The following is an 11,668-nucleotide window of genomic DNA, read 5'->3' on the forward strand; positions in this document are numbered from 1 at the left end:
GAGCCCCCGCCCCGCTCCCTGCCCCACAGCGCCCCCTAGTGCCGCCCTGGGGCCAGCCCCCTGCCAGGGGAGAGCGCCCCCTGCTGAGCCCCCCCCGCCCCGCTCCCTGCCCCACAGCGCCCCCTAGCGCCGCCCTGGGGCCAGCCCCCTGCCAGGGGAGAGCGCCCCCTGCTGAGCCCCCCCCCCCGCCCCGCTCCCTGCCCCACAGCGCCCCCTAGTCCCGCCCTGGGGCCAGCCCACTGCCAGGGGAGAGCGCCCCCTGCTGAGCCCCCTGCCCCACAGCGCCCCCTAGTGCCGCCCTGGGGCCAGCCCCCTGACAGGGGAGAGCGCCCCCTGCTGAGCCCCCGCCCCGCTCCCTGCCCCACAGCGCCCCCTAGTGCCGCCCTGGGGCCAGCCCCCTGACAGGGGAGAGCGCCCCCTGCTGAGACCCCTGCCCCACTTCCTGCCCCACAGCGCCCCCTAGTGCTGCCCTGGGGCATAAAACAACTGGACTGAGCTACTCACTCAAATGGTGGCAAACAATGGGTTAATATTGCTGCGGGAGTGAGGGGCCCCGGAGGAGCTGAGGGGGGGCAGGGCGGGGCTAGTAGGGGCTGCGGGTCGGGAGTGAGGGGCACCGGCGGAGCTGGGGGGGGTGGGGCTGTGGGTCGGGGGGTGTTGGGGAGGCTGCGGGTCGGGAGTGAGGGGCACCAGTGGAGCTGGGGGGGGCAGGGCTGGGCTAGCAGGGGCTGCGGGTCGGGAGTGAGGGGCACCAGTGGAGCTGGGGGGGGCAGGGCTGGGCTAGCAGGGGCTGCGGGTCGGGAGTGAGGGGCACTGGCAGAGCTGGGGGGGGCTGGGGGGAGACGGGGCTGTGGGTCAGGAGTGGGGGGCACCGGCAGAGCTGTGGGGGGCTGGGGGGGGACGGGGCTGTGGGTCAGGAGTGGGGGGCCCCGGCCGAGCGCATGGCTGGATGCAGCGTGGGGTTAACTCTGGAGCGGATCCTTTTAAGGTCATGGTGGCTTGAGAGGGCGGGGGGGGGCCTGCGGTCGCTGGGGGCGGGGGGGGGCGTGGGAGCGTGATTCATTTGTTCTCCCCATTCTGATTACGCAGAGGAACCTCCCGCCCCCCCACGCCCCCCCCCACGCCGCTCCAGCTGCCCGGCTCCGTGCCAGGCGGCTGCTGGGGAGGCAGGAGGGCGACAGGGAAAGGATCAGCTGAGGGAGCCCGGATTGTGCGTCGCGTTGGTGCCTGGCGTGCGACCGCACAACCGACGTGTGCACGGGCAGCTGGGTCACTAGAGCGTGTCCCGAGCCGTGCCCGGGGGTCTCCGGGCGCGACAGAGACAGAGGTGTTTTGTGTGTGCGTGCGAGGGAGCGAGAGAGTTCACGAGGGCGTGCGCTCGTGCGAAGGGGCGGCAGCGCGCACGGGGCTGTACGGGGTCCCTGTAAACGTGTCCTTGGCAGCAACCAGGCAGCGGGCGGCACGGGCACCACATCGGTCACTGGGCACGTGCCCGTATGGCCGCACACCTGCCCCTGAGCGAGCGTCCGTGTCAGCGCTTCCACGAGTGTGTCCGTGCGAGGGCGTCTGTGCTGGGAGTGCGCATCCGTGCGTGGGCCGTGCTGCCTGTTAGCAGCCACCGGTCCTTGCAGCATGCAGGGAAAGACGCTGGCCGGCAGCGCAGGCCGGGCGCAGGGGATGTGGGGCATGTCCTGCCATGGGGCAGCCGAGGTGATGGGGGAAGGGGGCAGCCTGGAGCACTGCAGAGATGCAGCCACCTCTAGGGCAGGGCAGCCAGTTACCCAGGGACCCCTCGCCCGGCGCTGAGATGCAGCCACCTCTGGGGCGGGGCGGCTGGTTACCCAGGGACCCCTCATCCGGCCCTGAGATGCGCCCACCTCTGGGGCAGGGCGGCCAGTTACCTAGGGACCCCTTGCCCAGCCCTGAGATGCGCCCACCTCTGGGGCAGGGCGGCCAGTTACCCAGGGACCCCTCATCCGGCCCTGAGATGCGCCCACCTCTGAGGCGGGGCGGCCAGTTACCCAGGGACCCCTCGCCCGGCGCTGAGATGCAGCCACCTCTGGGGTGGGGCGGCTGGTTACCCAAGGACCCCTCACCCGGCGCTGAGATGCAGCCACCTCTGGGGCGGGGCGGCTGGTTACCCAGGGACCCCTCACCCGGCGCTGAGATGCAGCCACCTCTGGGGCGGGGCGGCTGGTTACCCAGGGACCCCTCACCCGGCGCTGAGATGCGCCCACCTCTGGGGCGAGGTGGCTGGTTACCCAGGGACCCCTCACCCGGCGCTGAGATGCAGCCACCTCTGGGGCGGGGCAGCTGGTTACCCAGGGACCCCTCACCCGGCGCTGAGATGCGCCCATCTCTGGGGTGCGCCGTGGGGGTAGTGAACAGCCGCACAGTTGCAGCTGGGGGACGGGCTGGGAGTGGGGGGCTGGGGCTTCCCCATGGGGCAGTCCCCACGCTCCTACCTTTGCGTTTTCCACCCCCCAGGGGCCGAGCTGGCGACGACAGGAGGGTTTGGGGAGGAAGCAATTGCGTCCCCCCCGGCCCCAACGGCTACACCCAGGGGTTGCCCAAGGCAGGACGGGCTGACGCAACGGGTAGGAGCTTGTGCGTAGGGGGCAGGGCCGGGCACGGGACAGGAAGGGAGGGCGCGGCGGGGCATGGAGGATGGGGGGGCCAGGCTGGGACAGCCCCCCGGGGGGGGGTCAGCAGGGTGCCAGGGGGCCCACTCCGACCCACGGCCCCAGGCACGGCGCCTTGTAAGGATTCAAACGGATAAGAGACAAGACATGATGCCTCCCACAGCACGGTGCCCCCCCCAGAGCCCCCATGTCACAGTGTCCCCCCGACCCCCCCACATCACAGTGCCCCCCCACATTCCTCCAACAGCACGGTGCCCCCCTGAACACCACAAAGCACGGTGCCCCCCCCACAGCACGGTGCCCCCCAGAGCCCTCCAACAGCATGGTGCCCCCCTGAACACCCCACAGCACGGTGCCCCCCCACAGCACGGTGCCCCCCAGAGCCCTCCAACAGCATGGTGCCCCCCTGAACACCCCACAGCACGGTGCCCCCCCACAGCACGGTGCCCCCCAGAGCCCTTCAACAGCATGGTGCCCCCCTGAACCCCCCACAGCACGGTGCCCCCCCACAGCACGGTGCCGTCAGAGCCCGCCAAGGCACGGTGCCCCCCCAGAGCCCCACAAAGCACAGTGCCCCCCATTGCCCCCCAGAATGCCCCCCCGAGCCCTCCCACGGCACGGTGCCCCCCCAGAGTCCTCCCATGGCACAGTGCCCCCCCAGAACCCCTCAAAGCACGGTGCCCCCGAGCCCCCCCATGGCACGGTGCCCCCCTCAGAGCCCTCCCACAGCACGGTGGCCCCCTCAGAGCCCCCCAAGGAAAGGTGCCCCCTGAGAGCCCTCCCATGGCACGGTGCCCCCCTAGAGCCCCCCATTGAGTGCCGGGCTCCCCCTCCCCACAACATCCCATCCTGAGGACGGAGGGGAAGATCTATGGGGCAGCCGGGTGATATAGGGCATCAGTCACTCACCACAGTGGGAGAAGCCTCGTCTCTGCTCTCTCATTGGCTGGGCCCCGCCCCGGGCACATACGGGAACCAGACCAGTAGGTGGGGCTGCGGGGGGGGGGGGGCTACGCCCCAGCCATACTGGAGGGGGGCACTGGTCCTGTGGGAGGGGAGACAGATGGTTAGAGAGGGGACCCGGGCGAAGGCCTCGGAGTTACCCCGTCCCCCACCCCAGGGCAACTCCCATCCGCGGGGGCATGGTGGGAACCCAGGAGTCCGGGACAAGCCACGAGACGAGATCCCCTCCGCACCCTGTCGGACTATCACAGGGTGGGGTGCAAGGGATCCCCGTACACACAGGCACCCTGCGCTCTTCCCCAGAGGTGGGCGCATCTCGGCACCGGGCGAGGGGTCCCTGTGTCACCGGCCGCCCCGACCCAGAGGTGGCTGCATCTCAGCGCCGGGTGAGGGGTCCCTGGGTAACCAGCCACCCCACCCCAGAGGTGGCTGCATCTCAGCGCCGGGTGAGGGGTCCCTGGGTAACTGGCCGCCCCGCCTCGCCCTAGAGGTGCGCGCATCTCAGGGCCAGGCGAGGGGTCCCCGGGTAACCAGCCCAACTCCCTCCATCCTGGCTGATGCCCCTCACTCCCGACCTGCAGCCCCGTGTTGCGTTTTGCTGCCCGAGGCCGGTACCTCGGCTCACTGCCGGAGGGCGGCTCGTCGGCTCCCAGCAGCACCGGGATCTGGCAGAGATCAGCTCCCTGACCCCCCCCCCCAGCCTGTGCCCCACAAGTCCAGCTTATCGGGGCAGCAAGCCGGGGGCGGGGGCCTGCTCCGGGCGGCACACCCAGATAGCGGCAGGGCCGGGCGGGCCGCAGCCGAGAGAGACGCCCCCACGTTCACCGCTGCCGAAAGCCCCCCCTGACTGCCAGCATTCGCCCTCAAGTGACCCCCCTGACTGCCAGCATTTGCCCCCAAGTGACCCTCCTAACTGCCAGCATTCGTCCCCAAGTGACCCCCGAGTGCCAGGATTTGCCCCCAAGTGACCCCCCTGACTGCCAGCATTTGCCCCCAAGTGACCCTCCTAACTGCCAGCATTCGTCCCCAAGTGACCCCCGAGTGCCAGGATTTGCCCTCAAGTGACCCCCCCGACTGCCAGCATTCATCCCCAAGTCACCCCCCTGAGTGCCAGCATTCCCCGAAGTGACCCCCCCCGTGCCAGCATTCGCCCCCAAGTGACCCCCCAGTGCCAGCATTCGCCCCCGAGTGTGAGCATTTGCCCCCAAGTGACCCCCCAGTGCCAGCATTCGCCCCCCGAGTGTGAGCATTTGCCCCCAAGTGACCCCCCCGACTGCCAGCATTCACCCCCACTGTGGCCCCCCCCAAGGCCACCATTCATCCCCTGCCCGGCTAGGGGTGGGCGTCCTGGCTGGCCTTTGCCAGCTGCTGGCACAGAGCCGCTGTGTGTGGCGTCGGGGGGGGGGGAATCCCTGCCCCAAGGGATAATGAGCCAGTGTGTGCAGACAATGGGGGGGGGAGCCATGCCCCTCCAGCTGGGACAAGGGGCCCTTCAGAGTCAGGACATGGGTGGGGGGGGAGCTCCAGCTGGAAGGTGCCAGCCCCCCCCCCCCCCCACGTGCCCCATGCACTGCGGGTCAGCACCCTGCACACCCATGGCGGAGGCAGAAGGGGATGGTCTGGCAAAGTGCCCAACGGCCCAGAATCCATCTAAACCCCACTCCCCTCCCAGTGCCAGGGAGAGAACCCAGGAGTCCTGGCTCCCAGCCCCCCTGCCCTAACCACCAGCCCCCACTGCCCTCCCAGAGCTGAGGAGGGAACCCAGGAGTCCTGGCTCCCAGCCCCCCTGCTCTAACCCACCAGCCCCCACTGCCCTCCCAGAGCTGAGGAGGGAACCCAGGCATCCGGGCTCCCAGCCCCGCCCCCAGTACCTGCAGTTCTAGCTGGAGGCTCCACCTCCCCACCAGCTGCTGCCCTGTCTGATGATGCAAGACCCAGTAACCTGGGGCAGGTGATGATGTAACGGCTCCGGGGGGCTGGGGGGGCAGCTGGGCCTGGAGCCCTGGGACCCCAGAATTGAATCCGCCAGAGCCCAGGCCTGATGCAGGCACAGGGAGCGGAGCAGAGGGGCACCTGCAGGGCTGGGGGGCAGGGGCTGCGGGTCGGGAGTGAGGGGCACCGGCAGGGCTGGGGGGTCAGGGCTGGGGGCAGAGGCTGTGGGTCGGGAGTGAGGGGCACCGGCAGAGAAGGGGGGGCAGAGGCTGCGGGTCGGGAGTGAGGGGCACCAGCAGGGCTGGGGGGTCAGGGCTGGGGGCAGAGGCTGTGGGTCGGGAGTGAGGGGCACCGGCAGAGAAGGGGGGGCAGAGGCTGCGGGTCGGGAGTGAGGGGCACTGGCAGGGATGGGGGGGCAGGGGCTGCGGGTCGGGAGTGAGGGGCACCGGCAGAGAAGAGGGAGCAGAGGCTGCGGGTCGGGAGTTAGGGGCACTGGCACGGCTGGGGGGGGCACGAGCTGCGGGTCGGGAGTGAGGGGCACTGACAGGGCTGGGGGCCAGGGGCTGCGGGTCGGAAGTGAGGGGCACTGGCAGGGCTGGAGGGGCAGGGGCTGCAGGTCGGGAGTGAGGGGCACTGGCAGGGCTGGGGGGGGCAGGGGCTGCGAGTCGGAAGTGAGGGGCACTGGCAGGGCTGGGGGGGCAGGGGCTGCGGGTCGGGAGTGAGGGGCACCAGCAGGGCTGGGGGGTCAGGGCTGGGGGCAGGGGCTGCGGGTCAGAAGTGAGGGGCACTGGCAGGGCTGGGGGGGCAGGGGCTGCGGGTCGGGAGTGAGGGGCACCAGCAGGGCTGGGGGGTCAGGGCTGGGGGCAGGGGCTGTGGGTTGGGAGTGAGGGGCACCGGCAGGGCTGGGGGGCCAGGGCTGGGGGCAGGGGCTGCAGGTCGGGAGTGAGGGGCACCGGCAGGGCTGGGGGGGCAGGGCTGGGGGCAGGGGCTGCGGGTCGGGAGTGAGGGGCACCGGCAGGGCTGGGGGCAGGGGCTGCAGGTCGGGAGTGAGGGGCACCGGCAGGGCTGGGGGCAGGGGCTGCGGGTCGGGAGTGAGGGGCACCGGCAGGGCTGGGGGGGCAGGGCTGGGGGCAGGGGCTGCGGGTCGGGAGTGAGGGGCACCGGCAGGGCTGGGGGCAGGGGCTGCAGGTCGGGAGTGAGGGGCACCGGCAGGGCTGGGGGCAGGGGCTGCGGGTCAGGAGTGAGGGGCACCGGCAGAGCTGCGGGGGGGGCACAGCTGGGCTAGCAGGGGCTGCAGGTCAGGAGTGAGGGGCACTGGCAGGGCGGGGGGGCAGGGCTGAGGGGGCAGGGCTGGGGGCAGGGGCTGCGGGTCGGGAGTGAGGGGCACTGGCAGGGCTGGAGGGGGCACAGCTGGGCTAGCAGGGGCTGCGGGTCGGGAGTGAGGGGCACTGGCAGGGCGGGGGGGGCACGGCTGGGCTAGCAGGGGCTGCGGGTCGGGAGTGAGGGGCACTGGCAGGGCGGGGGGGGGCACGGCTGGGCTAGCAGGGGCTGCGGGTCGGGAGTGAGGGGCACCGGCAGGGCTGGGGGGGCACGGCTGGGCTAGCAGGGGCTGCGGGTCGGGAGTGAGGGGCACTGGCAGGGCGGGGGGGGCAGGGCTGTGGGCAGGGGCTGTGGGTCAGGAGTGAGGGGCACTGGCAGGGCGGGGGGGGCAGGGCTGTGGGTAGGGGCTGTGGGTCGGGAGTGAGGGGCACTGGCAGGGCGGGGGGGCAGGGCTGGGCTAGCAGGGGCTGCGGGTTGGGAGTGAGGGGCACCGGCAGAGCTGGGGGGTGCTGGGCTGGGCTAGCAGGGGGCTGCAGGTCGGGAGTGAGGGGCACCGGCAGAGCTGGGGGTGCAGGGCTGGGCTAGCAGGGGCTGCAGGTCGGGAGTGAGGGGCACCGGCAGAGCTGGGGGGGGCAGGGCTGGGCTGGCAGGGGCTGCAGGTCGGGAGAGAGGGGCACCGGCAGAGCTGGGGGGGGCAGGGCTGGGCTGGCAGGGGCTGCAGGTTGGGAGTGAGGGGCACCGGCAGGCCGGGGGGGGGACACGCCTTTAAAGAGCTCTGGGGGGGGGCAGTTAAAGGGCTGGCCCAGCTGGGAGCTGGCAGGCTGCCAAGGCCTGGGGATCTCTGGGAAGATCCAGGGGCTGGGAGTTCCCAGCTCCGCCCCATCAGGGTGTGGGGAGATTCCCGCCCCCCATGCCAGGCCTGGCCTCTGCTTCCCACGGGGAGGCCCCACCCCCCACCCCCCTGCGGGGTGCGAAGGTCGGGGGGAAGGGCCCGGTGCCCTTTGCCCAGGCAGGCTGGGTGGGGTGAGCCGGAGATCTGGGCCCAGCCAGCTCTGGGCACTGGGGTGGGGGCTGGGCAGGGAGCCAGGGCCCCGTCCCCACTGGGGGGCGCCAGCCCCCAGGCCCTGTGCCCGGCTGATGCCAGCTCGGTGCCCCCCCCCAAGCCGGAGTCCCACCCACGGGGCCCCTGCGTATGGTGAACCTGTGGGGTCAGGCCCTCGGGCTGCCAGCTTTGCAGCTGTTGGGGGTCAGAGGGGTGGGTTAGTATCTCCCCTCTCCCCGGGGATCTCTCTGCCCCCCCCCCAGCCCTGCCGGTGCCCCTCACTCCCGACCTGCAGCCCCTGCCAGCCCAGCCCTGCCGGTGCCCCTCACTCCCGACCCGCAGCCCCCTGCCAGCCCAGCTCTGCCCCCCCCAGCCCTGCCAGTGCCCCTCACTCCCGACCCACAGCCTCCTCCCCCCCAGCCCTGGGCGCACAGCTCTGCCTGGCTAGCGGGTGTGGGGGGAACAGACTGAGGCGTGTTCTCTCTGGGGGCCCATCGGCAGGGTCTGGCAGCTGTTTCCGGAGGGAGGGGGAGACGAGACACCTGATTGGTCTTTGCTGCCCCCCCCCCCACAGCCCCTCAGTGATCTGGTGGGCAGGAAGGAAGTCAGTGGTGTTTAACCAGCCCCCAGGGCTGGGGGTGGGGGGCTGAGAGGGGCCAAGCCTTGTCCTCCTACCTAGACCATCCTGAGGGCCTTGGGCCACATAACCCCACTCCCAAGTAGCTGGGATGAGGTGTGGGGGTGTCAGTGGGTAACGGAGCTGCTCCCACACCAGCCCCACACCCTGCCCCACCTTCTATACCCCACAGACCTGGCCCAGGAAAGAGAAATTCACATCTGGGGCTAGCTGGCAGGGGCTGCGGGTCGGGAGTGAGGGGCACCGGCAGAGCTGGGGGGCAGGGGCTGCGGGTCGGGAGTGAGGGGCACCGGCAGAGCTGGGGGGGCAGGCTGGGGTGGGCTGTATTCCCAGCTGTCCCCACTCACACAGGGGTACCTGGGAGTGGGCGTTGGGACGGTGCCGGGTGAGGTCGCCAGAGCCCTAGGCTGGCCCCAGGCTGCCCTAACCCTGGGGGCCTGAGGCCAGGGTGAGGGGCTTGCAGCCGGTTCTGTCCCAGGCCCAGCAGGTTGGGGAGTGAAGGCAACAGCTGCCTGCTCCCCACCCCCGTGCTTTAACCCACCAGCCCCCCCACGCACACACACAGCTGGGGAGAGAACCCAGGAGTCCTGGCTCCCAGCCCCCCTGCTCTAACCCACAAAGCCCCCACTCCCCTCCCAGAGCAGGGGAGAGAACCCAGGAGTCCTGGCTCCCAGCCCCCCCTGCTCTAACCCACCAGCCCCCACTCCCCTCCCAGAGCAGGGCAGAGAACCCAGGAGTCCTGGCTCCCAGCCCCCCTGCTCTAACCACTAGCCCTCACTCCCCTCCCACAGCAGGGGAGGGAACCCAGGGGGGTTCTGACTGCCCCACAATGGCTCCCCTCCTCCTCACCCCGCTGCATCCTGATGCCTCCAATTTCCTAAAGCCAAAGCCCTGGGAATGCTAAGCAGGAATCCTCCCTCTCCAGGTGTGTGTGTGGGGGGCGGGTGTCAATTCCGTGGTCCCCTGAGTGGGGCACCGGCCAATGGGGCACCGGCCAACGGACCTCCCCACATAGTCCCACTCCCCTAATGTGCGTCCCTGGGGCCGGGTGGGAGCCGGCGCCCCCTAGAGGGGACAGACCCCTGCCCCATTCCCTGCCCCCCGAGCCAGCCAGTCCCCGACCTGGGGCCCCCCCCATGATGCTGGGAGCTCTGGGGCGTCCCAGCGGGGGGGAGGGCAGGACACCCCACCTGCGCCCTCCGGCCTCCGAGGTAGACCCAGAACCGCAGAACCCAGCCGGGCCCACCTGCCCCACTCTGCACAGGGGAGCAGCCTGTTCCCATCCCACCCCCACCCAGATCCGCTCCTCCCCTGCCAGCCACTGGGGGGGTCCCAGTGCCCCCCCACTGCACAGCTCCCCTTAAAGCAGAACCCCCCATACTTCACAGCCCCCCCACTGCACAGCTCCCCTTAAAGCAGACCCCCACTTCACAGCTCCCCATAAAGCAGAACCCCCCATACTTCACAGCCCCCCCACTGCACAGCTCCCCTTAAAGCAGACCCCCCCACTTCACAGCCCCCCTTAAAGCAGAACCACCCCCCCCACAATCCCTCTGTATTTAGGGCTTTCAGTGGGGCTGACTGGAGACCCCCCCACCTGGGGTGTTATGAGGCAGCTGCCTGCTGGGTGGAGGCCCCTTTCTGGGACCCCAACTCCTAGCCAACCACCCCTGGCGGGTCCCCTACACCCCCCCGCACCAAGGCCTATCACCTGCCCCCAAACAGGGGCGATAGATCAGGGGCCCCCAAATACCCCTTCTAGATACACACACTCTGACCCCCCCACTCCCACCCCACAATCTGCCGTGTCCACTCGGGTTGGGTTTGGATCACCCCGGGCTCCGGGGTCCCTGGGGGGGACTCCCGATCTGCACTGGGGCCAAGGTCTGAATCAGCCCCGGGGTGACTCCAGCGGAGTGACTCCTGATTTACACCAACCCCGTGACTCCAGCGGAGTGACTCCGGATTTACACCAGCCCCCTGACTCCAGCGGAGTGACTCCTGATCTACACCGGGGGGGGGGGGGGACAGGTCCGGTGACTCCGGTGGAGTGACTCCGGATTTACACTGGGAGCAGAGCCCCATGACTTCAGCGGAGTGACTCCTAATTTACACCAGGAGATTCGGCTCAACTCCGGCGGAGTGACTCCCGATTTACACCGAGGAACGGGCCCAGTGCCTCCCGCGGAGTGACCGTGGATTTACACCGGAGTGGGGGGACGGGCCCGCTGACTCCTGATTTACACCTGGGGGGGGCGGGCCCAGTGACTCCGGCGGAGTGACTCCTGATTTACACCGGAGGGGGGGAACGGGCCCGCTGACTCCGCCGGAGTGACTCCGGATTTACACCGGGGGGTTGGACACGGGCCCGGTGACTCCGGCGGAGTGACTCCTGATTTACACCGGGGGGGGGGGACACGGCCCGCTGACTCCAGCGGAGTGACACTGGATTTACACCGGGGGGGGGGACACGGGCCCGGTGACTCCGGCGCAGTAACTCCTGATTTAAACCGCAGGGGGGGGGGGCACGTGCCCGGTGACTCCAGTGGAGTGACTCCGGATTTACACCGGGGGGGGAACACGGCCCGCTGACTCCGGCGGAGTGACTCCGGATTTACACCGGGGGGGGCGACACTGGCCCGGTGACTCCGGCGCAGTGACTCCTGATTTACACCGGAGTGGGGGGGGGGACACGGGCCCGGTGACTCCGGCGCAGTGACTCCGGATTTACACCGGGGGGGGGGGACACAGCCCGATGACTCCGGCGGAGTGACTCCGGATTTACACGGGGAGGGGGCACGGGCAGTGACTCCCCATTTCCAGCCGGATCCGGCTCCCTTTAAAGGTCCCGCGGGCCGAGCCGAGCCGGGCCGGGCCAGGCCTCCGGCTGCCCCAACAAAGCGGCGGCCCCGATCCCGGCCCCGAACCACCCCCGCGCCCCGCGGCCCGGCCCTACCTGCGGCTCCCGGGGGTCCCGGCGGGGGGGGGGGGGAATCCGGCCCGGCCCTGCCCCACGGCCCGGCCCCGCTGCCCGGCCAGCGAGCGCCGCTCCCGTCTCGCCGCTGCCGCTTTTCCCCCCCAGCCTCTCGCCACTCAAACAAAGAGCCGAGGCGGGTTGTGTCGGGAGCCCAG

At 70.8% G+C, this 11,668-nt stretch overlaps 2 protein-coding genes across 2 annotated transcripts in view; both read right to left on the minus strand.

The window, feature by feature from the left end:
- The window catches only part of KDM6B (lysine demethylase 6B), a 69,144-nt gene that overhangs the window by 37,632 nt on the left and 19,844 nt on the right, over positions 1–11,668 (minus strand). The window contains 1 exon segment of the mRNA XM_050933502.1: positions 3,552–3,687. The gene's annotated coding sequence lies outside the window, so the exon portion shown is untranslated.
- On the minus strand, positions 990–2,458 carry LOC127039749 (mucin-1-like). Its single transcript, XM_050933606.1, has 2 exons — positions 2,118–2,458; positions 990–1,757 (listed from the first exon to the last, which is right to left on the minus strand). The coding sequence occupies exons 1-2, from the start codon at positions 2,355–2,357 to the stop codon at positions 990–992; spliced, it is 1,008 nt and encodes a 335-aa protein (XP_050789563.1). The 5' UTR covers positions 2,358–2,458.

The sequence above is a fragment of the Gopherus flavomarginatus genome, chromosome 23 (assembly GCF_025201925.1).
Source record: "Gopherus flavomarginatus isolate rGopFla2 chromosome 23, rGopFla2.mat.asm, whole genome shotgun sequence".
Classification (NCBI taxonomy): domain Eukaryota; kingdom Metazoa; phylum Chordata; order Testudines; family Testudinidae; genus Gopherus; species Gopherus flavomarginatus.